The following is a 25992-nucleotide window of genomic DNA, read 5'->3' as shown; positions in this document are numbered from 1 at the left end:
GGCCCTCTTTACCTCTGTTAATATTCTTTCCTTTGCAGTGTACGTTCTCTGATAATAATAGTCACTCTAGCTTTTTAAAAAATAATGTTAACATAGTATACCTTTCCCCATCTTTTATGTTTCACCTATTTTTGTTTTTATATTTAAAATGGATTATCTATAAGCAGCATATGGTTGAGTCTTTAAAATATATTTTTTTCCATTCTACCAATCTCAGCCTTTTAATTGGGTTGCTGTGAGACCATTGACTTTAATATGACTACTGATACAGTTCTGTTCAAAACTACCATCTTGCTATTTTTTGTCCCAACTCTGCCTGTTATCCAACGTCTGGAAACTGCTGTTTCCCATATTTTGACCATTCTTTGAGTCGTTCATGTGAGAGGGTAAATCCACTCACTGTTACTTCATTATTGCTGGAAGTAGAAGTCCTCTATGTTTTGTTTTTCATACTGACTTGTTATTTATATTTGGACATTTGTTATTATATATATGGACATTAGTCTTATCTTTATACATGTGACAAATATGTTCCTCCAGTTTATCAATATTCTTTTAATTTTATTTATGGTGTTTTTTTTTCATAAAGAAATTTTTAATTTTGATGTTGTCAGATCTTTCTCTTCCTTTGGGTTTTTATGTCATGTATGACTGCCCTGTATTTTCTTCTAAATTGTCATGTTCTAAAAGAAGAAATATAACCCCTCAGTATGAATAAGTTTTATTTTTAACATCAAGTTTATTAATTATAAACGTAATACATGCACATGGTAAAAAACAAGTAAAACAGAAGGCTATAGATGAAAATGAAAAGTTCCTTTCGTGTTCTCCCAGTGCCCCTGCTTGCCAACTTCCTCTTGCCAGAGGTAACTTCTGTTAGCAATTTCTTGTATATATCCTTCCTTACATACCCTGGACACATACATACACATGCATATTTATCCTTTTGTACACAAACAGGACACACACACACACACACACGCACACGCACACATACACACACACACACAGGGTTCTGCAATTTTTCATTTAACGTTATATCTTTGAGTCCTTAATGTGACTGAATTTTATCAGATGTTCACCAGACTGACAGAGGGACCAGGGCAGTCAGAGAACACAGTAAGGAAAGTGCACAGAAAAAGGTATATTCACCTCTGTAAAGCCAACACTTAGCACAAAACCTGGCACATAATAAATCCTCAATAAATAAGTGTTAAATAACTAAAGGGAAAGAAGAACTTGAGAAAACTGGAAACAAATTGCTACCTTGACCATTCTTCTCAGGCCAAACCGGGTCTCTGAGAGTTACCACCTCCCAGGGCAGCAGGGAACAATACCTGATAATAGATGAGGACATGGAGAGCTGGACCTCTCGCCTGCAATAACTTTCCACCGTGTGTCTCTTCCCCCACTAGATTCACCACCTCCAGCACACACATTTAGTTCAAATGCACAGTTCACACTGACTACACGGTCTGGGGGCTCTAAGACTACACAGTTCAACTATAAACACACTCATACATACAGCTACCATTAATCAGTACCTACTGTGGGACAGGCACCATGCTGGGAACAGCAGCCCTGCAAGGTTAATGTCAATTTACCCCCATTTTATAGGTTAGAAAACTGAGGCTCCAAGAATCCAAGTGACTTATTCAGGGTCACACAGCTAGTAAGTAGCTTCCAGAGACAGCTCTACACCTTAATCAGGTCAGCCTGCTTTTCTGTCGGTCCCACAGGCTCTGTGCTATTTTCCTTGCCTGGCACTCCCTTTCTCCACTTGTCTCATCTAGTGTTTTGTGGAAGCCAGGCAGAGATAGAAACATGGGCTTGTGCAGGATCCATGCTAGGCTATGGAATACGCTGTGAGGGATGAGTAGTGAGTCAGTCATAAGAGTCTATGAACAAGAACAAACACATGGGGGAGGTATTAAAAGTTCAGAAAGGGAGTGGAGCCTGGGAACTGGAGAGCACCCTCAGGAGCCTAGGATATGAATATTGTGGCAGCTCAAGAAACTCTAATGCAAGTATTTCTCTCTCCCTAGGTGCTTCTGGTGAGCTGCTCACAAACATAGCCCTTTTGCCTGCAGTCTTATAGCCACTGGCCAGTGTATCTCCCCGCATCTTAATCCTATTCATTCTCAATGCCCACATTAAGTCTCACCTCGATGAAGCCTTTACCTATTAACCCAACTCATTCCTCTCACTTTCTTTTGTGAATTACAGTTTTACTTAAAATCAGCACCATAATATATAACATGTGTTTGTCCACCCTCTTGTTCTTTAATTATTTCAGGTATCTTGTCTCTTTAAGTGGACTCCTTCACATGTCTTTTTTTCTATTGTTTCCCTGCCCTGTCTGAGTATTGAGAAACCTGGCTGGATGCTAGTCCCAACTCTCCCACTGAGCTGTGTGACTTGGAGCTCGTCACAACTTCTCTGAGCCTCATCTTCCAACCTTGGAAGGTTTTTGTAAAAACACAGTAAACATTGTAACACAATATAAGAATGTAAGGTATTATTGCTGAAGACATTTCAACTAAGGTGCTTCCACCTTTTACATCCTATTTAGTGGATGGGTCTATGTAAGAAATAGCAATCACTGCTGCTTGTTTCATACTAGCATCCTCAGCAAAGGTTAACAGGTTTAGAACAAGAATACTGCACAACTGTTAGAGATGGTGCCAGACAGAGGAGGTCTATATGCAGCTGATTCAGGGGCTCTCCTTGGAAACTACCAGGTGATTCCAGGCTTGCTCATTTTTAAAGCTTCTATTTTTCTGAATGTTTCTTCATGTAAATGATCCGTGTCAATGCTATGAAAAATGAAAAGAATCTTGTGTCAAGTCAAGCCAACAGACGCCTTCAGTACCTTTCTTTCCTGTTCTTAAGGATAAGATTCCTGTTCACACTTGCACCACACCACCACTCAGTTACTTCATCCACTCCAGTATCTACCTTCTCCCTCAGCCTTAACTCCCTTCCTCGGATCTCAAAAGAGAAAATGCTTAACTTCCTCTTGAACTCTCACTCCTATCCCTCCCTGCAATTGTCCAAGGCCCTGCTCCATGAGTCCATCTGTCCCTGATCCTGTATCTATAACCTCTCCCTCTCTATGGGCTCCTTTCTCTCAGCTTACAAATTTGCCTATCCTAAAAAAACAAGACAAAAAAGAAAACGAACAATCCCTCCCCAGCCTACAACCCCACATTTCTTCTCATTTTCACAAAAATCTTGAAAAAGTAGTCTCCACTCCTTCTCCACTTCCTTATCTTCCATCTTCTCAAGTCACTGCAATCTGGTTTCCAGCCCCATCACACCACTAAACAGCCCCTGACAAGGTCACTTATGGCCTCCTAATTGGTAAATCCAAAGGACACTTTGCAGTACTCATCATTTTGGATATCTCTGCTGCATTTGACACTGTTGAGCAATTCCTCCTTGAAACTCACTTCTTCCATAGCTTCCAGGACACCTTTCTCTCTTGGTTTTCTCCATGGGTTTTCCTTTCCATACCCACCTCTTAAAAGTTGGTACTGCCCAGGTCTAATTCCCAAGAGATGTTCCTCAGAGGTTCTTCTCTTCTCATTCTCCCTAGAGGATCTCATCCATTGCCATGGCTTCAGCTATCACCTCCAGGGAACACTCCTATATCCAACTGTTACCTACTAGAAAACTTCCCACAATGTCCTGCAGGCGCTTCAAACTCCACATGTGTAGCCCTGATTAAAACGTATTGACTACAAAAGAAGGTATAAACTCTTTCAAGTGTGTAGTGAGGTACAGTTTTTAGTTTTTAATAGATAGAAGCTAATCTTTATCTAGCAAAGTGAAATGAGTAGCCCTGCTAGTTATGCAATTGTAGGGTAAGTAGACATTTAATGCCATGGAAGTGTAACAAGAACTTTAGAATTTTTTGAGTGACTTAGCAAAAGCTGTCTTACCTCCTGACATGTATAACTCACTGCTGGAGAAGAGGCAGGTCAATACGCTTAGGAAGCCTGGGGGTCTTCCGGGAGTTAAGAGACCACCTACTCTCAACCCCTTCTTTCCAAATTTAGAATTAGGAACATGTGTCAGGGTGATCTAGGGGGCTTTATCCAAGGCCCAGTGCCTGGGAAAGGCACCAAGGCACCAAAAATAAAATATCTTGAAGAAAGAAGAAGGCTTAAGTGGGGCTCCTGACTCAACTCAGGGGCGTACATCTTTGTGGGCAAGGACTGGCTTCACGCATACATACCTGTGGCTGATTCAAAGAGCTCTTCTAGACCCAGACACTCTGACACATATGGTACTTTAGAGAACAATGACTGCACATTTGGGTGTGGACTAAAATATATGTAACCTCGGAGTCCAAGTATAACGGCACTGCAGGGCTGGGAGGGATCCACGCCAGCCAGGGTATCACCATCCAGTCACCAAGCTTCCGTGGGACTGGGTAGGATCATCGGTTCTCAAGGTGAGCCCCACGTGGCAGTAAGAAACAGCAGTAGCAGTGGACTGATTCTCCAACCAGCTTTGGAAGCAAAACTGGCTCCATCTTTGGAACCAGTTTTGGAAAGGTGAGGAAAGGCGCCCAAATGTACTACTACTCAGATATGTGAAAGAAAAGAGTGACAACTGAATTCGAACCCGGAATTCTGCAAACAGATCTTACTAATCACACACGGCATGCAAGGCCTTGCCTACCCCCTCAGTCTCATTTCTTGACACATTCTGCTTTGCACTTTATGCTCTAACAATAGCGAACTTCCTAGAGGTTTCCCACCTCTATCCCCCTCAAGTACCACAAAACATGCTGCTTATTGTCTGTCTACCTTTGCTCATGCTATCTCCTGAGCATGGACTACCCTTCTCCGTCCTTACCCCCATTTCCCTGGCTATAGTCCCGAGACTCAACTCAGGCGGCCCTTCCTCCAGGAATCTTTCCCCGAGCCTCCTGGGCTGGGTGAGTTGTCTCCTGCCGTGGTTCCCTTAAGATTTCATGATTACCCTACTGCATTCATAAGTTTATGTGCCTGTCTCTACCACTAGGTTCACTGGTCCCTAAAGAGTACGAGTCACGTCTCTCATCTTACTCATTCTTGTCTCCCAGCACCTGGCACATTTGCTTAGCACATAGCAGATATTCAGCAAGTGCTTGTAGAATGAGTGAAGGTGAGCACTTGTCACTCTGAGGCCACAACCTCTTTTTTTCCCCTCAATCTTCTGAAGGTCTAGATACCTAGTCTTTATTGAACTGTCTCCTTGCCTTGCCCCCAGATGCTCTAAATTAATAACTGGTTTCCTATATGCATTTACTAAACGCAAACCACTGAACTAGAAAGTTTATGGGGAAAATACAATGAGGAATAAGATTCAGACCTCATACTGAAGCAACTCTTAGAAAACAACCTTCTTCCTTCAGCCTTTCCGATTCTCAGACAAGACTCCCCTTTTAGGAGGCTCTCCTGGATTTATCCCCTCTCTAGCCCACCACCACATTAAATGATCAACAGTTTCCTCTCACTTTACTTGGGCAAGTATATATTTCTACTGATTTCAGTGTTATCTGTCTTATATACACTCTAATGTTCAAAATTTATTTGAGGTCAGTGAATGGTATCTACTCTGTGTGTGCGTGTGTCCTTTATTTTGTATTTTGAGCCACTATTGCACACTGCTATCAACTTGTAGATTGACAAATTACAAGGGTTTGAAGGTTGGCCTGAAAACACAATGGAAGCACATTGGTTAAAAGACAAAGGGTGAGAGAAACAGGAAACGGTGCAACAATTTACAATAAAAAATAAATAATGGCATCACAAAATAATTTCTCTGTGATGTCGTTTAGGACCTTTGCTGAAGCTTACACACCATAGGGTGCTACCACATTAAATTACTCTATATTTAAAGAAACATTAGGATTGATTGCTGAGTTTATTTCAACCTACTGAAAATACAGACTCCAGTCACCCTTTTCTGAGAAAGACACCAGGGAGGTCCCTAAACCCCGGAGGCTTATTATGTTGTGAATAATTCCCTCTTCCTGGGCAGTAATTGCCACAGTCTCGAGTCTAACAGACTTCACTTTGCTAGTAGAGAACCAGCTTCTGTTTCAGCCAGACTTGTAATCAGGCCTTTATGCTGTTTTCATTTACGCTTCAATCCATCAAATTGGCTTTGGAATGTGGAATTTTTGCACTCAGCCGTTATTTTCCATTATGTGTTCCAGTTCTGAATGCCAGACATAAATGGCCATTTGGCCACTGGTTAGCCGCCAACAGAGCAGAGCTACATCCTAATTAAGAATTACTTTGTGTGTTATGCCAGCCTGCTGAGCTGGCAGGTGAACATTGACCCGAAAGGGTGAAGACCTCCACTTTCTGTAACTGTAATTCTGCAACAGCTTCATCCCCCTGAGTCTTGAAGACTCTCAACATGTAAACATCAAGCCCTCTGGCAGGTATTAGAAGAAAGGGAAAGGGTCTAACATTTATGGAGTACCTCCTACGTGCCAGGGGCTGCACATTCATAATTAACGTCTCACTTCATGCAATCCCCATGCTAACATCAGGTAGTCAGGTGCTACTCATGTTAGCCCCATTTTATAGACAAGGATACTCAAGTTCAGGGAGGTTAAGTAAGTAAGCATGGTCATATAGCTAGTAGATGCTAGACCTAGTATTTAAGCCAGACCTAGCAGAATGTGGATCTGATGCTCTTTTTCCTACACCCTGTTGTTTTTCTTAGCAGTAGTATCCAGCACCTACCTGTTCCCTACCTCTCTCCTTGTCCCTGTGTCCAAGGAAGAGGCCTACTTGTAATTTCACTTACTTTGATATTTTGCCTAGGCATGGACATCCCTCAGTTTTTCTTCTCTTTTCTCACTGCAATGACTATGATCAAACCCAACGTGCCTGTCCTGACCCCCTCTCTCCCACTTCCCCCACCACAGTAACTTACTAGAACGTTTGTAGTTTACATATTGGATGAATCAGTGCATCACACAGCACTTGAACTCCGAAATCCTTAAGGTCATTTCCACTTAAGTCTAGCAACGTTAGGTTCTCATTTCTGTTGAGGACAGAGGCGAGGGCTCCACAGCACGCGTCTGTAAGATGACATTCTGCTAGCCTACGGGGGATTGGGGATTCAAGAAAGAAACCGGTTTTACCAAGTTCCACAGTGACCCTCCATTTCATATACAGCCTGGAACAAGAGCCCAGGGTACAAAGAGTCTCTGTGCACTTACCACAAGGTCTGTAGCTTGCAGGAGGGGTGTTTCAGCCCTTCACACAGCACCTGCATGCCCTCGTCCCCTAAGGCATTGTCACTGAGGTCAAGAACTCGTAGGTGTTCATTGGTGTACAGTGCATTGCACAAATCCTGACAACACTCTCCAGTCAGGTGACAGGTCCACAGTCTGCCAGGAAGTAAGGTAGATAAGGTTGGCATCATTTCATCTGCATTGGGTCACTTTAGGTATTAGGATTACCCACTAGAAAAACACATTAGAAAATCAGAGTGGCGGGCTTCCCTGGTGGTGCAGTGGTTAAGAATACGTCAGCCAATGCAGGGGACAAGGGTTCGAGCCCTGGTCCAGGAGGATCCCACATGCCGCAGAGCAACTAGGCCCGTGCGCCACAACTACTGAGCCTGTGATCTAGATCCCGTGAGCTACAACTACTGGGCCTGCATGCCACAACTACTGAAGCCCGCACGCCTAGAGCCCGTGCTCCACAACAAGAGAAGCCACTGCCATGAGAAGCCTGTGCACCACAACCAAGAGTAGCCCCCACTTGCCACCACTGGAGAAAGCCCGCGCAGCAACGAAGTCCCAAAGCAGCCAAAAATAAATAAATAAATAAGTAAATAAATTTATTTTTAAAAGAAAAGAGGGCTTCCCTGGTGGCACAGTGGTTGAGAGTCCGCCTGCCGATGCAGAGGACACGGGTTCATGCCCCGGTCTGGGAGGATCCCACGTGCCACGGGGTGGCTGGGCCCGTGAGCCATGGCCGCCAAGCCTGCGTGTCCGGAGCCTGTGCTCCGCAACGGAAGGGGCCACAACAGTGAGAGGCCCACGTACCACAAAAAAAAAAAAAAGAAAAAAGAAAATCAGAGTGTCATGTAAAAAATATCCCTTGGGCCAGGGCCAAACAGAGATTATGGAGAGGGGAAGATTTATTCCCCCTAAATTATCTGGGTCTTCGTTTATTGTTTCCGCAGAGATTATATCACGAGGCCAGAAAAAAATCACTTAATTTTGGGAGTTGCTGAAACATCAAGGAACTCTGCCTGTGGCTATTGTCCACGATACTTACGCCAGATCCTTTAACTGACAGTCAGGCTGTTTTAATCCTTTACACAGCAATTTCAGTCCCAAATCTTCAATTTTGTTATTAATGAGAAGCAGCCTTGTCAGGCTCCGGGTAGAGCTCAGGACTTGGGCGAGGGACTCACAACAAGCTGCAGAGAGGGAACATTCGGAAAGCCTGGAGGGATGGGGACACCAAGGTGGCGGTTAACCATGGCAGCGGGGAGTCCCACCAAACCTCAAATGCCAGTGCCCACGAGAAGGACAAGGACAGGCAGACACTTACACAAGATTCTCGATTATACCATTTGCATGCCGCAGACCTTCACAGAGATGCTGTACTCCTGTGTCCCCCAGGGCATTGGCAAACACAAACAGCTCTTTTAAAGTCTGACTCACTTGCAAGAAAGAAGAGAGCTCCACACAGCTAGCATCTGTTAGGTAACATGTGCTCAAGCTACCCAGAGACAAAGAAGAAAAATCAACCACTGCTGTCATTTAGCTTCCCGGGAATGTTCTCCCAGTCTCCCCATTTAGCCAAGTCCTAGCCATCCTTCAAGTTCCAGCTCCTGGCCCACCACTTACACAGAGCCTCCTCCTGAGGTCTCCAGCCCACAGTGACCTCCTCCCTTTCCCTGGGCTCATCTGGCATTTCTAAATGATTTTACAGTGTTCGGCACTTGATTACACATTGAACTGTGTTGCTCTCTAACTGTTTCATATCTGTGTGTCCTTAAGGGCAGCCCTGTCACTTGTAGTCCTTCTGATAACTCCATCCACATCTAGCCCAGTGTTGGGTACATAGTAGTATTCTTTACAGAGTTAATATTTAATTAGCATCACTCCTGTAAACACACAGGATGGTAGTATACTGGAAAGAGCATGGGGTATGGAGATAGATTTTGGAGTCACATCCTGACTATACCACTTTTTAATGGTGTGACCTTGGACAAGTCACTTTTCCCCCCAATCCACAAAGTTTCCTCATCTGTACAATGGGGTAAGAAAACCCACCCTATATAGTTATTTCAAGGAGTGAATTACGTGAAATAACTTCTGGCAAGCACCAAGCATAGATGCTGGCACACAGCAGGCATTTAACAAGTTTAACAGTTATAAGATGATGCCAGATAGTTGTAAAAAACTTACTCTAGCTTCTCTACTTTACAGTTGGAATGTCTGAGACCCTCACAAAGATACTTCACTCCTGTGTCCCCCAGGGGATTTTCACTCAGGTCCAGCTCAGTGAGGTTTGGATTGCAAATGAGAACAGAGGCAAGATATCTGCAAATAGTCTCTGAGCTTCCAGGGAGAAAGCTAGCACACAACCTGGAGAGAAAGAAAGATGAACAGACACAGAATTGGCCACTTTATCATCCTACTCCCTACCTGCAAAATATCATGAGCAAAGAAAATACAGGCTCACCCATATGAGACCCCCCCAACCCTGAATATGTCACAACCCCCTTTTACCCATGAGAGGGACTTGTACGTTGCTCCCACAACACTGTGTCCCCCAATGAGAACTCAAAACATGTTGACTGCTCCCCAAAAGAAAAGAATTGGGAGGAAATATCAACACGACCTAATCTCATTTTAATTCCCTGCATGGATTTTAGCACTCTATCTCATATCTTCTTTCGAATCACAGGGGAAAATGCTATAATCATCCTTAATACAGTTTACAGTCAAAAGATCTTTCCTTTCCTTTCCTTTTATCTATAAGTTCATTACTAATTAATTTGCCATCCTTAGAGAGACCCAGCTCATCACCATCATCCATATAACATTTCTTCTTTGGCACAAAGAGTGGTTTTTACTGACCTTCCCGTCTTCTCAATCTTTGTTTCTCCATATTAGGTAGTCCAATTCCCTGAACTATTTCCCATCAACTTTCTCTTCCATCACTTTCAAGAATTTCTACGATATACATTACAACCTCTGAGTCTTCAATTTTCTCTTGAGTTATCAGGCTCCAAACTCAGTCTTGAAGGGGACTCATAAGGACATCACGTATCTATATTTCCCCAACTTGGAAATTTTAAATAGAGGTATTTTGCCAAAAAAATGAGTTTCAAAGTGGATTTAGAAAGCTTTAATGCTAAAGAGATTTTACTTTAGAAAACCCCACATATATGTTGTGATTGTTAATTTTATGTGTCAAGTAGTTGGCTAGGTCATGGTACCAGATATTTGGTCAAACATTATTCTAGATGTTTCTGTGAAGGTACTTTTTAGATGAAATTAACATTTAAATCAGTACACTTTGAGTAAAGTAAACTACCCTCCATAATGTGGGTGAGCCTCATCCAATCAGTTGAAAGTTTATCAGAGAAAGACCGACCTCCCAGGAAGAAGATGGAGTTCTGCCAGCGGACTGCCTTTTGACTTGAACTGCAACACTGGCTCTTCCCTGTGTCTCCAGTCTGCTGGCCTACCCTGCAGATACTGTACTTGACAGCTGCCATAATCCGCGTGAGCTAATTCCTTAAAATAAATCTCTCTATATATTTATACACATCTTTTTGGTTCTGTTTCTCTGGAGAAACCTGACTAATACATATATGGTAAATTTTTTATTATGGTCACTACATGGACTTTGAAGTCAGACACATCTGGGTTTCTACTTGTGCCTTTGCCATGTTATTTAGCCTTCTGAACTTGGGTTTCTGTTTCCTCATCTGCTAAAATGGGGATAGTAACCTGAATCTCTCAGAGCTGTTGTGCGCATTAGAGGAAATCATGTATACAAAGCACTCAGCAGAATGCTTAGCACAAAGTAATTGCTCAGTAAGTGTGGGTTTTCATTACTGTCATTAACGTTATTGCCACTTTTATTCTTCCTCTCCATGACTCCTTGAAATGTGTTTTGATCATACAACATCCATCTTGAGCTGCACTATTTTTAACTTTTTTCTTGCAGTATGGAAACTAATAGTGACAACTTACTTGAGCTTCTGTACTTTGCAATTTGGATCTTTTAAGCCTTCACAGAGCAATTTCAAAGCTGAAGCTTCCAGTTTTGTTTCACTAAATTCCAGCTCAGTGAGCCACTGATTGGTGCTGAGAACAGCTGCTAGTGCACCACAAGAAGCAGGAGAGATAAGGCATCGGTACAACCTTCAGAGAACAGAAGAATGACCTCATTACCTTATTCATGCTCTCCCCCAAAACAAAAGAAATTGACAAAAAAATTACATGAACACAGACAACAAATTCTCCTGCTCAGTTACCTCAATGTCTGTAAGATACAGTTTGGCTGTTTTAATCCTTCACACAGAAGCTTCATTCCGGAATCTTCCAGGGTATTCTTCACAAATTCCAAATCTGTCAGATATTGGTTGGTTTCAAATACTAAGGCGAGGTCTCTGCCATAAGAAGCTGTGAGGTGGCAGAAAATCAGTCTGTGTGGAGAAAAAGGCATTTCAGAGAAGAAAATAGAACTCTCTTTAAAGGTACCCATTTGTCCCTTACTGATGTAATGAATTATTTAAATTCATTCAATAATTAATTTATCAGATGCTTACCACTGTGCTAGATGCTGAAACCACAGAAATAATTAAGATCCAGACCCTGCCCTCAAGGAATGCCCAGTTAATGGGGAAAAAATTAGAAAATCATAGATTATAATACAGTGTGAAAAGTAGTGCAAGTGGTATGCACAAGATATCATGGGGACACAGAAAGGTGGCACAATTCAGCCTGGCTTGAGGTGGGGTTTGGAGGATCAAGAAATATTTGTAAGAAGAACCACTACTTGAGTGTTGTTCTGAAAGGGTGATAAAAATTGAACAGGACTTAGATGGATGAGGAGAATGGGAGTGGGGAGAGCAGGAGGCGCTGAGGGACAATCCACTCATGCAGCAGCCTGAGTGAAAGCCAGGAGGCAAGAGATGGGATGCTTCATCTGAGAAACTGCCAATTATTTGCTATGGCCTACTTTAAAACACTGGAAGATATATATCAGACTGCTAACAATGGTTATCTTCCAGGTTGAAGGGAAGGGTTGGATTACAGGGAGACATTTACTTTCTAGATATTTAGAAATTGCTTACAGTGATCAGAAGTTATCAGGAAAAAAAATCTTAAAAATCTGAAAAACATAATACATGTTTACTATAAATAATTTTTACAATAGAGAAAAATATAAAGAATAAAGTTTTTTAGGGCTTCTCTGGTGGTGCAGTGGTTGGGAGTCCGCCTGCCGATGCAGGGGACACGGGTTTGTGCCCCGGTCCGGGAGGATCCCACATGCCGCGGAGTGGCTGGGCCCATGAGCCATGGCCGCTGAGCCTGTGCGTCCGGAGCCTGTGCTCCGCAACGGGAGAGGCCACAGCAGTGAGAGGCCCGCGTACCGCAAAAAAAAAAAAAAAAGAATAAAGTTTTTTTGAGAAAGTTCTGTATTTCTACCACCCAAAGATAACCACTGAAGATTTTTAATGCATGCATACATATAGCATCATATGTTCTCTGTAAGAAGTGAAATCACAGAAAGATTTTAAAAGACGAAAACTTTTTCCCAACTTCCCCTCCAACTCCACCCCCCAGAGGTCCCCAGCGTTGAGAGTCTGATGTGTATGCTCCCACTCCTTTCTCCAAGATCACAGAAACATATGCAAACACACACACAGGATTTGTACATTTTACAAAACTAGGACCACAGAAAACATTACTACTTTACATGCGCTTTGCCATTCAGTCCTCATCTTAGGCCCATAGATAAAAACTGAAATTTAATTATAGCACAAGGTCATACAGTAAGTGGCAAAGTAGTACTCAACCTGAGGGCTGTCTGGTTTATCCTCTAGGCCTGGAAAAACCATTAGAAGTTTAAAGAGACATGATCAGATCCCTCTGATGCCAGGGTAGGGCAGGAAACAAACCTGGGGTCAGAGGGCTGCAGTGGTCCAGGGAATAAATTGCCCGGGGGGGGGGGGAAGGGCTGGAGGCAGAGAAATTCAAGACACGTTTTTGGGAGGGATATGGCCAGGATTTATTACCACTTAGGGTGATGGGGATGAGGCTGTACTCTGGCTCCACCTTCTTCCTCCACAGGGTAGTGGAGGCCACTGAGGAATGGGGGATGTTTCCGGTTCTAGAATATTCCACCTGTAGGAAGGGCAGGCCCACCGAGTGGGACAAACCATTATGGTGGTGGGGGGGGGGTGTTTGAGACTTTTTGTACTTGATTACAAGCACTTCACGTTCTTGGTTCTGAATCTTTTCTGACCACTCCTGTTTCTTCCGGCCTGCAAAGACTTTCAACAGCGTAGGGGGTTCCCTTACGTCGGTGGAGGGGGGCGGGAATCTTCCTCACGCACCCCACCCACCCCCACTGTTTCTGGAAGTTGGAACAGTCCCAAGGTGAACGTGTGGAGTGGTAACAAGAGGCTTTCTTTGTTAAGTCAGAGCCCTCGGGGAGAAAAAGAGAGCGAGCAGTGCCCTCTCTTTAAACGTGGTAGGCCCGTGTGTTCGGCGTGCACCTGCACTAGCCAGGAGGTGAGGCTTGGCAGGAGGTGTCCTGGGGCAGAGCTCTTTACGGGGTGGCGGGGGGAGGCAAGCGGAGATGAGGAGACCGAGGGGGAGGGGAGGGGACAACTGGTTGATTCATCCCCGCAGGGCCAGCCAAGCCCCAAAGGCCCTCAGCTATCATGGCCTTGAAACTCGAGGACCCTGGTAACGGGTTCCGGCATGGCAAGGTGGTGGCCTTCATCAATGAGAGCATGGCCAGGCACGAAAAAGGCTCTGCGTTTTATCTCGAGAATATATCCTTGTCCTGGGCGGCGGTGGAGGACAAGCTCCAGGCCATACTGGAAGATCATCAGGTGTCCAGCGAGGCCAAAGAGGCCTGTGTCTGGGGCAGCCTGGCCCTGGGCATGCGCTTCTTCCACAGGCAGAGCCACTTACACTGGTACAGGGTGGAGTGGCTGTACTACCTCGCCAAACTGCACAAGTCGGTGGCGCGGGCCTTGGTCTCAGACATGAAGTTGCTCAAGGCACAGCAGGACGTGGAGCGCAAGGAGACGGCCTCCCTGCTGCAGCAAGCCCATGCCAGGCTGGCGGAGGTGCAGAAAGAGCGGGACCTCCTGAGGTGGAAGCTGTTGCAGGCAGTAAGATTACTCTGACTTGGTCCCTGGCCCGTCCCGGGACCCGCCCCCAGTCCCGTTTGCTGCTCCCACGTGCCCCCCCTCCCCCCCAGTCCCGTTCGCCGCTCCGCCACCCCACCCCCACCCCCGCCCCCAGAACAGGTCTCAGATCTGCTCACTTCTCTCCAGGAGTCGGTTGCAAAGGGACCAGGCCTGGTCACTGCCAGTGGGACAGGGCAGAAAGAGCAGGTGAGGAGGAAGAAGAGGCAGGGGCCACTGCTCCTACTGCAGCCACTTCTGGAGCCACAGGAGGAGGAGGAAGACAGAAGGACGTGGAAGGGTCAGAAGCTGCCGAGGGAGCAGAGGAGCTGCGTGGAGACCTTATGCAGCTTCTCGGAGTTGGGAACCAGAAAATTTACACCTCTGGTGGGCAGAGGGAGGGAGAGCTCAGGTCCATGGACACAGCCACGCTTTATTTACCTGGGATAGCAAAGTCCAGGCGCACAGTCTCACAGGACTGTCTCACAGGACAGTCTCCTGTCCAGCTCCCTGCCTCATTCCCATCCTCACACTCATGCCCCTTATTCCCCTTCCCAGACGCACCCACGTCCTCCCCACCAGCAGCACCGTTCACAGCAGGAGCTCCATCTCAGACGTCTCCCTGCTGGGGGCCCTCTGATTCTAGCTTGTGGTCTGATGTGGGGGGCCAGGGAATGGGCCCTCAAGAACCACAAAGAGACGGGAGGGGCTCTGATCACCACCAGCAGGGGAGACCTCCAGTACTTCAAAGGCCAGGGGAGAAAACTTGCTTCCACTGTGGGAGGGGAATCTGGCTATAAAACCCTTGAATTCAGAAATGTGAAACAGAATAGAAACGTACCCTGATGGGAAATCAATTTTCAGAGCGAGGGGGAGGGGTGGGGGAGGGCTTGGGAAGAGTGGAAGGAAAGGGTGGGTGGGTGGGTGAATGGGGCAAGGGAGCTGCGAGAGAGGAGGGGAAATGGGGTGGAAGGTAGGGTATGGGGTGGTGGCCGGGGAAGTTGTAGATTGGGGGCTTACGGAGAGAGAGACCTAGAAAGACAGACGTGTTCTGATGACCGTCTTTGTGTTCCAGAGCACTAGTACTCGACACCCCAGAACTACTGCCGCTTCTGTGTGTGTCTCTCCCCAACTCTAGCATCTGGTGGACCTGGGCAGACAGTATATAACACCCTTGTCTCTGCTTCTCCCCCCACCCCTGAAACTAGACTGTAGATGACTGGAGCACGAGTGGACATTTGACCCATCCTGAGCCAAACAGATCCTCACACTAGAGAATCTGAACAGAGAGGCAGATTTCATAGCCAGGGTGGTGTCGGGCAATGAAGCAGTGGGTCACTGGGAGTTGGGGGCAAGGTCGGGGTCATGGACACCGAGGCCACAGCTGAGGCCTGGCCTTGGCTGTGGGGGAACAGAACCGTGTGCTCTACAAAGGCCCAGTGCCCTTTAGAGAATCACAGTCTGAGGCCCCAGGGAGCAGAGAGGCAGAGAAGCAGAGAGGAGTTGATCCCGTGATCCCAGATGTGCAGAGTGGCAGCCCGACCACTTTTCACTTCCTGCAGTTGTGCTGAGTGAAAATCCACTTTACACAGATCCTTTTTTCTTTAAGCTAACTTCACAGGGTTCTTGGTCTGGGCAACCAGATTATTGCCAAGCCAGAAATTTACACCAGAAGAGCAGTTGCAAATCACAAACCGTCAAAGAAAATGTTGGAACTGGCAGGGGAGGTGCATCAGGGAGTGATGGGTAGTGGGGATTCCTGCATCCCAAGTCTCCAGGAATGAACTGGACAGGAAGCTCATTCATGTTCTGAGTGAGTTATATCATGAGAAACAGGCCTGGGGTTAACCCCGGGCTTACAACAGGGCCACCTCTAAAGGAATCCTTCAGGGCTGCACACAGAGGACGCCAGCACCAGCTGCAGACGAAGACTACTATCGTTCAGCCCCATGACAGGAGAAGCCTCCCCAGTCTCCAGTGGGGAAGCAGGAGTGGTGGGGGTATGGGGTGGGGAGGGGTACGAGGCAGTGGGATGGAGGGCTTTTATGTCTTTATATACTTTGGTGTTGTGTAAAGTAAAATAAATGCTCACAAAAATACAAAAAATAAAAGTAAGTGAATTTATAGCTCGGGTGAGTTTGGAAAGGCTACCTCTTCCTCTGGGGCAGAAGGGAAGGAAAGCAGACACCGCTGTGTGTGGTGAGGAGGTGGGAGGGAAACCAAGCAGGCTCCTGTCTGTGTGTGTATGATGTGGACAGACAAGCAGACAAGTCACCTGAGAGTGAGCGAGGACGTAAGGTCCAGGTGGGGGGTGGGGGCTTCAGAGCATTGGCGCTTGGGGGAATAATTGCAGAGGAGGATAGGCGTGGGGAATGGAGGGAGAGAAAAGGAAACCAAGGGGAAAGACAATGGGAGTCTGGAAGGAAAAGGCAGGGGAGTGGGGTAGGGCCAGGACGGGCATCAGACACAAACTCTTGGATTTTACAGTCTGACACCCACTTGCTACAGCAAAAACAGCACATACAAAAGGAGAAGAGGCAGGAGGGGTTGGCAGGGATCGCTGCCTGACTCCCTACCCCTTCTAGGCTTGTAGCGTATCTTTTCATCAGCTGGGAGTGTAATTTCTAGCAACCCAGTCTTTACCTGCAAATACCTAAGAGTTTAAAGCAAAGTTCAACTTACTTCAGGTCTTTGACTTTACAGTATGGGTTACGCAGTGCTTGGCAGAGCAAGTGTAGTGGAGAGACTGGCAAATTACGCAGCTGGAAGGGCCTAAAAGAGATGAGAAAGCAAAAATAAAATGATTAACAAAATTTTAAGTAAAAGGCTTATTTTGGCTTCTGTTGCCATCTTAGTGCTAATTTACAAAAACCTTAGGAGGTATTACCCCATTTTTCAGATAAGGAAATTAAGGCACAAAAAGGTAATTTGCCCAAGGTCACAGAGGAACAGAATGAAGGTCAGTACTCAGGTCTGTCTGACTCCAAAGCCAAAGCCATGGTACTGTATGCCAGGCACCGAGGTAAACACTTTACACACAGAATTTATCTTATCTGGTGCTTAATCCAATGACAGGTATTGTAATCACCATTTTGCAGATGCTTAGAGAGGTCAAGTGACTTGCCCAAGCTATCTGTACACTGTAACTGATTCTTGGTTGTCAGTACTAATAGAAGAATTAACTACAATAATTGAGAACTAGGAAAGTTCAAAACGGTTGACCTTTGAACAATATGGGGGTTAGGGGTACCAACACCCCCACAGCTGAAAATCCACATAAAACTTCACAGTGAGCCCTCCCTATCCCTCCATATCGGAGGTTCTGCATCTGAGGATTCAACCAACCTCAATCCTATAGTACTGTAGTACACATTTATTGAAAAAAATCCCCATGTAAGTGGACTTGCGCAGTTCAAATCTTTGTTGTTCAAGGATCAACTGCAGTAAACTCTCACTTAGTCAACACACTTGGGAAAAGTGGGTGTTTTTGTGGGGGTTAAACTTTGAAAAGAATTTAAGCCTTCTGATGAAAGCAATGGGGTTGAAGGATGGGGACTCCATCTAAGGCTGATTTTCTGGAAACCCAAAATGAGCTAGAAGCCCCTTTGTGTTTCCATCAGTGCTTAAAATCTCTCAAATGTATACTGTCCATTATTTTACTTTATAATATACAGTTGGATTGAAGCTGTCATGAATTCATGAAGACACTGTAGCCAAAGTGCTTCGCAATTCCAAGTCCGTGTAACTTCTCATACCCCTTCCCCTCTGGTCCCAAAGTCTTGCTGCACCTCCCTTCCCCTCCTCACTTTCCACAAACATACCTATGCCATGTTCAATTCCACCTCTATGCTACTGCCCACTGAGGAACTAACAATTACCAGAGAAAAGACTTGGGTTAACTCACTTCCCAAGTTGAGCCTTCTGCCCACTCCTGTCTCCTTCTCAAGGTCCCCTACCCCTCACCTGGCCCCACAACTAAATGAGAGGCACTGTCGATATTAACCTGAGTACTGAGAACAGACTTATGACCAGTGGCATTTTCCAGACAATGCAGGTATAAGTCTCCTTGGCTGCTTTAGTAAGTCAGTAGAGCTGTATTTTGTAGTATACAGAGTACATACTGTGTAAGTGGTTTACCTAAACCTCTTTGAACTCCAGCTCTCAACTCTCCATGTAGGTGTGAGTCTAGAAGAAAGAACCCAGGCTTTATAGCAATATACACAGGAGTGCAGCTATGTCCCTTACCAACCTGGAGCTCTTTGAGGCCTCAGTGATGAAGTATATGTAGAGAAGAGTGAGGACAAATTGAACATTAAATTTACAACTTTTTCCAGAATAGTCATCAGCACCAAAATAGCAGAGTCTTCAATGATAATCTTAATGATTTATATGCTCATAACTTTTTATAATTATAAAGCACCTTCACAGAGAGACAGTGAAGACTAATGGACACACACACTCACATACACACACTTACAGTGGCTAACACAGTGCCTAGCACATAGTTAAGTTCTCACAAATGTTAGCTTTCCCTCAGTGTCTACCTTGGCCAGTGCTCAATATGTGATAGATACTCAATAAATCCTCATTGTGTTGATTGACATACAATATGGAAAGCAGAGATAATTCAATTTATTTATTGAAAGTGCTAGAAATGATTATGTGCCTGAATACTTGAAATAAACAAGAAGGCCTATCATTTCTGTAGGCCAAAACACTGGTGAAAAGACATTAGTATACTCACTGATTAAGTGTCAAGGTTGGTGGCATGAATGCTGAAGCTTGATCTTCCTCCTCAAATCCAAGTAGATGCTGACACTTCAGAGACACTGACAGGTGACTATGACTGCTTTTTACACAGAATGACATAGCCAGAATGTCCATTTTTGTATAGGTAGGTTGAAGCAGTATAATTGACCCTAAATCATCAATTATCCTTTTTGCATATTCTTCTTCCTGAATCTCATACAAACAGTGAAACAAGTCCACTGGCTCAATCTGTAACCTAGAAGATTTATCCTTTATTTCTTTCTCAGTCCACTTCAATAACTCATCTCGAAGTCCTGGAGAGACTTTTCTCCCAAAAGTAGTTTCCACAGACTTTCCCTTTCCTTTATGTAAGAGGCCAAATAAGAACTGTATTGTTAATGATGAAAATCCTTTCCCATATTGCTGGAATATTTCTTGCCACGTTTTCCCCACTTGATCAAAAAACATCCAGCTGCTGTCATTCTTCAGGGCATAGAACACAGCAGTCAGGAACTCTTGGAAACTGAAGTGAAGGAAAGTATAGACACTGACACCTCCTTCAACTTTTTTCAAAAAGTGATTGAGAAAAGTGCAGTTGGTATCATACACTCCTATCCCATGTCTTCTGAGGTCACTGATTTCAAACAGGACCTGCTGGTTCTGCAGTCCCTCTGCAGCCAAAGAGCAAAGGCCCCACAGGCAACTCTGTCCCTTCCACACCGAGATGCCTGTAAGGGTTTTGAGGCACTTGGAAAAGTAGAACAGATACACATCAGTCATGGTTTGAAGTGATCTCATAAGAGTCCTGTCACCATCTCCCTGTGACTGCAGGACACTGCAGATCATCCAGGAGATGATGGGAAGAGAAGACATAATGTCAAGGCCTTCATTTTCTCGCAGACCATAAAAAACTCTCATTGCAGCATTAGCACCTGAAAACTGACTCAAGAAATATGCTCTCTTTTCAGCATCTGTAAACCACAGGATCTCTGCCTGGGTAGCTTGTTTTAACAGAGAGTGAAGCTTCTTCATGGTTGTAGGCCGGGCAGTTATCAGGAGGGAGGATTCAGGAAACAGTTTTTTCCTCACAAAACTACATAAGAGGGTCTCTACTGGCTTCCTCTCCAGGGGATTGGCACTAAGATCCTCTTCCTGGTCACCTACAGGGTACTGAAGCTCAGGAAATCCATCAAGAATGAACAGAAGCTTCTCTGGATATACAAGAATAACATCCAGGATTGGTCCGTCAATATCTTGAAAAGTGTTAGTGATCAGGTCAGCAGCGCTAAGGTTAGCAAAACGGCTTATTTCTCTGCAGTTTACATAGATGAGATAGTCAAATCTGCCTGGAGTAACCATTCCTGCTGCCCAGTCAAACATGAACTTATGCACCACAGCTGTTTTCCCAATCCCAGCACATCCCTGAAGCACCACAGTTTGGGATAAGCTGGAGCCCTCTTCATCAGGATCAAATATATGTTCCATCTCAATAAAATTATTTTGTTGAGGAATTCCGCATGGTGGCTTTTCTGATATACAGTGTTCTTTTACAACAAGCAGTCGTGACTCTATATGCTTGCCATGGTGATAACATTTGTCAACTCCTTTTTTTAGGTATTTTTCTTTCAGATGTTTTCTAAATACTTTCCTGTAATCTAATGGGGTGACACCAAGAGTCAGTAATCACAGAATACTAGACAACAATACAAACAACAACTATAACTAATACTACCATCACCACCATCTCTACTCAGATGTTTCAAAGCCTCCTCAAACTTCATGCATCTGAGCTCTTGATTTCTATTCCACTGCCCAACCCCCCCAAAAAACCCCTCCTCAGGGCTCAGAAAAATGTTGGGATTCATTATTTCTTTTTTTCCCCTTGAATCCTCCACATCCATTTAGCAAGGCCTATCATTTATATCTCCAAAATAAGCCTCCAATCCATTTATTTGCCACTACAACCTCAAATACCACCCAATACAAGGCACTATCAACTCTTTCCTGGACTGCTGAAACAGCCTCCTACTCATTTATACTCTTGCCATCTATGGCTCCTCTCCACACAGGCAGCCAACGTGATCTTCTAAAAATATCAATTACATCACGTCACTGCCATGGCCCAAAACTTTTCAAGAGCTTTTCATTGCACTTGATATCAAATCCAAAATCCTTACCTCATCCTACAAGGTCTGCTACGATCTGGGCCCTATCTACCTTCACTCCCCAGCCTTCTATATCACTCTCCTTCTCAGTCCCTATACTAAAGCCACACTGGCTTACCTTTAGTTCCTCACAAATGCCATGTTCTTTCCCACTTCCAGGCCTTTCCACCAGCTATTATCTCTGCCTGGAACACACTTCTTCCTGCTCTTCCCATGGAGATCCCCTTCTCATCCTTCAGACCTTAAACATTACTTCCTAGAAGAAGACTTCCCTGACCATCCAGTTTAAAGCAGATCCTCTCTACTATACCCTCTCCCAGGACCCTGTTTTCCCTTTACAGCACTTAGCACAATTTACAATTGTCTTGTTTATTTTTTTCATTATCTGTCTTTCTCACTAATCTACATGAAAACAGGGACCTTGTCTGTCTTTTTCATCATAGTACTCTAAGTACCTAGCTGGTGCCTGGAACATGGTAGACACTCAATATTTATTGAAAATGGCTATAAATGCTTGCTTTTGAATGAAAAAAAGCCATTTATTATGCCTATTCTGTGTCAGATACTGTACTAGGCCCTTTACATACATTTTAAAAAATTTAATCATCATAATAATCCCATGAAGTAGGTATTATCCAGATTTTATAGTTGAGGAAACTGAAAACTTATAACCAGGGTTATACGTTCATGGGTGTGCAATCTGTGCTTAGGCCTCGTGCTCAGAGCATCCATACTTGGTGTAATGCTCTGCTGTTCCTATCTTGAAATTCTTAATAATTTTTGAACAAGGAATCCTGTCTTTTCATTTTGCACCATACCCCATAAATATGTAGCCAGTCCTGCTTATAGCATTGGGTAACTTGTCCAAGGTTCAACAGCTAGTAAATGGCAGAGACTTCAATGAAGACTCAGGTTTGTCTGAAGCCATGGCCTATATGCTTAAATACTATATTACATAGTTTTTCACTTTCTGCAACTAGAAAAAATAATCCAAGGAGTCAGTTATCAAATTCAAACTTCTGTTAAGTGAATATCTAAGCTAGTATTTTCCAAATAAGTTTCTTGTGTAACATTTTTGCAAGATATTAATAGGAGAGCTGTGAAAAAGGTGTCCAGTGGTCAAATAAGGTAAGGGGAATGCACCTTCTATCCCATTTTAGAGTTTCTCAATACATATTAGCATATGAAAGGCTCTGAGCGAATCAACAGTTAAAAAAAAAACAGACTGTTTAACTTTGTTTAATCCAGTATTTTCTGGACTTAAATGACTACAGAACCCTTTATTAAAAGCAAAATTATTAATTCCTGGAGAATAGTATTCTGTAGAATTCAGGTTGGGGAATGCTGATCTAGATAAGTGTTTGCAAACTTTTTCTGTAAAGTTCCATAAATAGATTAGGCTTTTAGGTCTCTGCTGCAATTACAGGCATGCCTTGGAGATATTGTGGGTTTAGTTCCAGACCACTGCAATAAAGCGAATATTGCAATAAAGCAAGTCACACAAACTTTTTGGTTTCCTAGTGCATATAAAAGTTACACTTACACTAACTGTACTGTAGTCTATTAGGTGTGCAATAGCATTTTATCTAAAAAACAATGTACACACCTTAATTAAAAAGTTCTTTAGTGCAAAAAAATGCTAATCATCATCTGGCAACACAGGGTTGCCACAAATCTTCAATTTGTAAAGAACCATAATATCTGTGAAGTACAATAAAATGAAGCGCAATAAAACAAGGTATACCTTTACTCAACTCTGCCATATTAGCGTGAAAGCAGCCCTAGACAATATGTAAATGAATGGGCATGGGTGGTTCCAGTAAAAGTTTATTTACAAAAACAGGCAGCTGGCTGGATTTGGCTCACTAGCTGTAATTTGTTGACCTCAACCTAGATCATTCCAGAAGCAGACTGGTCTATTGTCTCCATAAAGTCCTGTATATCTGGTGCTTGACTACCATCATCAGAGGTCCTCCTAGTATTTGAATATCTATTCTAAATGATATAAAAGTCCTATTTGTTATGACAGTTTGGGACTTCATGAATATTACCAAAAAAACCATTGATTGTTGCTCAGTGAATATGGGGGGAAAAATGGGAGAGGAGTGGGGATGAGTGGGGTTCATGGGAGACACTATTCCCAAAACAGAAAAAGAGTAAATCAGAAAAGACATCTACCTGTAAGCTCCTTCCATGAAAATGAAGCCAGAGAACTTGAAGCAGCTGTGGGAGGAAGAGCTGGGGTTAAGAGTATCGCAAATACACCTTTGTACCAAAACATGAAATACACAGAAATTTAGTCACACTATTACAGCCATTCATGCTGTTCCCCAAACAGAAATAAAACAAAGCAAGCAAGCCACCTCACATCTATTCTAACTTACCAAAAAGGTATTTCATAGCTAATGTCCAACATAAAGTAAACCTAAGAAATTCCCGCACAAATATATTTAGGGTGTAAACATTTATATTTATATGATAAATAAGGAAAATTTTAGGCATGAATTTAAAGGGGAATTCATTATTTTAAGTGACTGTTTCTGGTATTTTTTTTCCTTTGAACATTAGCTTATTGCTTCTGTTGGAGCTTCTGTTGAGCCTAATTTGTTAATGAGAAAGAATAAGACATTGCTGATGTTAGTTCGACAGAAATATACAATGACCTACATTCAAATGCACACACACACACACACACACACACACACACATCCCTTCACATTCCTATAGGTTTTTAGTACTTGCACACCTTTATAGGCAAGAGTGAGACATAGTTGGGAGCTGTGACTAGGTGGATGGGAGGAAGCAGAGTATGGAGAGACAGATATTAGAATGCCACAGAAATGGGCAGCAAGTGAGTGGTCTGTTGAAGATAACCAGTTTCTATTCCCCATAACTAAACATTCCTTGGAGTTCAGGAATCAGCCACATGGGGAAGGACTCCAGAAATCTTCACTCTTTACTCTTTTGTGCTGTTTCCTGTGAAAATCTGTGGTTACAGTAAAGGAAGAGACTTAAGAGTCTTTTAGGATTATAGATGCTTTGGGGACTATGGAAAACATTATAAACACCAGATGCCTCTTCACAAAAATTGTGGAGAGATTATTAATGGGTAAATTCTGTATCCATGTAATACCTTAGTATACATATACCTATACACATACAACACAATTTTAAAGATTCAGAAAAATCCCACAGTCCATGAGGAGAAGTAGGGGAAAGAGAATGAACAAGATTACCTAGATTACACCCTTTTTTACCTCATTCAGTTACTCACCTTTCTGTTCAGACAATAAGCTCCAGGTGCAAGCAGGTTCCATATCTTTTCGTTTCTTTTGACTGTTCATCCTGGCAAATCAAGAAGACTGTAACCCAAAACAGAAATGATGACTTTAATGCCTGGTGGAAGCCCAGAGTAAAAAATTAACTCAAGAAAGACTACTCAAAGCATCACAGAGCTGGGGAAGAGAGAAGGCCTAGTAACCAAGTAGAGAGCTAGCGTGGGACTAGGAGATCACAGGAAGATAGACCAAAATCAACAGTCTTCAGCTTGAAGAGAAAAAAAAACTAAAGAGTATAGAATATCCACAGACTTTTGAAGAGTACAAATACGGGAAATGTCAAATTGAGCTCTAAAATGCGTTATTAAGGGAAGGATAGGATTTAGGCAGTATACCTCTAATGTTTGTGGCCAAGATAAGAAAGAATGACTGTGTCCTTCTACAACACAGTCAATTTGGTACCACTGGTAAAGGGAGAATTCTAAGACCACAGATTAGAATACTGTGGTATAAGAGAAACAGTTTAGAGTCAGGAGATCCAAGCCCTAGTTCCATTTCTATAACTATCTACCTATGGACCTTGAGTAAGATTCTTCTACTTTCTGAATCTGTTTTATTATTTTCAAAATGGTGGAGAGAATGTTAGCCCAGGTTTCTTTCCAGGTTGAACATTGTAAGATCAGTGGTCCTAAGTCCCAGTTGCACATTAGAATTACCTTCACACCACCTTCCAGAATTTGTTTTCTTTGTTGCAATATTACTTATCAATTTCTAACACACTTGATTATTTTCTTATGAGTTAGGTTTATTATTCACTTTCAGTATTTCCCCTTAAATTGAATTATTGGCCCCAATTCTCAGCCCTTGCCATGAACTTGGCAGGTCCACACCAAAGAAGTGGAACTTATTTTCCCACCTCTTATCTTTTTTTTTCCCACCTCTTATCTTTGAGCTCAGCTTTGAAACTTGCTCTGGGTAATGGAGTGTACACAGATGTGACTCAAGTAGGGCCCTGATATGTGCTTGCACAGTTGTACATGCTCCCTCTTGTGATTCTGCCACTGGCATGAGATGAGCCATGAGAGAAACAAGCCCCAGGTAGTCCACTCATCCAAGGATGAGAAATACATGCAGTAGAGCCACCCCAGTTTACTCACAGTCCTTCAGCAAGAAAAACAGAGTCACCCCAGCCCGAATCAGAGTTGCCCAACAGAACCCTGCCTAATCAGCTGAGTCCCAGCTGGCCTCCAGATCGGTGAGAATAAGTGCTTAATAAATTCTTAACTTTTCATGCCACTGAGATTTCGTGCTTGTTGTTATGTATTGTTGTGGCAATAGCTAACTAATACATCTTGCTAGAGAGTAAATGCCTAGAAAGT

At 43.6% G+C, this 25992-nt stretch overlaps 2 protein-coding genes across 18 annotated transcripts in view; one reads left to right on the top strand and one right to left on the bottom strand.

The window, feature by feature from the left end:
* Positions 1–705: 705 nt before the first annotated feature.
* Positions 706–25992, bottom strand: part of LOC117197314 (NACHT, LRR and PYD domains-containing protein 12) — a 48052-nt gene continuing 22765 nt past the window's right edge. For 12 of the 17 annotated variants that reach the window (XM_033408859.2, XM_033408857.2, XM_033408856.2 and 9 more), the window contains 12 exons: positions 24610–24697; positions 23514–23558; positions 19166–20825; positions 17104–17193; positions 11530–11700; positions 11246–11416; positions 9446–9625; positions 8583–8753; positions 8304–8474; positions 7235–7405; positions 6946–7116; positions 706–2816 (listed from right to left, as the gene is read on the bottom strand). In XM_033408859.2, the coding sequence (XP_033264750.1) occupies positions 2735–2816; positions 6946–7116; positions 7235–7405; positions 8304–8474; positions 8583–8753; positions 9446–9625; positions 11246–11416; positions 11530–11700; positions 17104–17193; positions 19166–20825; positions 23514–23558; positions 24610–24679 (3153 nt within the window). In that variant the 5' untranslated portion in view covers positions 24680–24697 and the 3' untranslated portion in view covers positions 706–2734. The remainder of the gene's footprint in view (positions 2817–6945; positions 7117–7234; positions 7406–8303; positions 8475–8582; positions 8754–9445; positions 9626–11245; positions 11417–11529; positions 11701–17103; positions 17194–19165; positions 20826–23513; positions 23559–24609; positions 24698–25992) is intronic. The other 5 variants (XM_033408853.2, XM_033408862.2, XM_033408864.2 and 2 more) reach the window with 4 other exon arrangements.
* On the top strand, positions 13845–14433 carry TEX13B (testis expressed 13B). Its single transcript, XM_049704367.1, has one exon. The coding sequence runs from the start codon at positions 13948–13950 to the stop codon at positions 14419–14421; it is 474 nt and encodes a 157-aa protein (XP_049560324.1). The 5' UTR covers positions 13845–13947; the 3' UTR covers positions 14422–14433.

The sequence above is a fragment of the Orcinus orca genome, chromosome X (genome assembly GCF_937001465.1).
Source record: "Orcinus orca chromosome X, mOrcOrc1.1, whole genome shotgun sequence".
Classification (NCBI taxonomy): domain Eukaryota; kingdom Metazoa; phylum Chordata; class Mammalia; order Artiodactyla; family Delphinidae; genus Orcinus; species Orcinus orca.
Note: the sequence above shows the minus strand (reverse complement) of the source record. Positions and strands in the feature narration are given on the sequence as shown.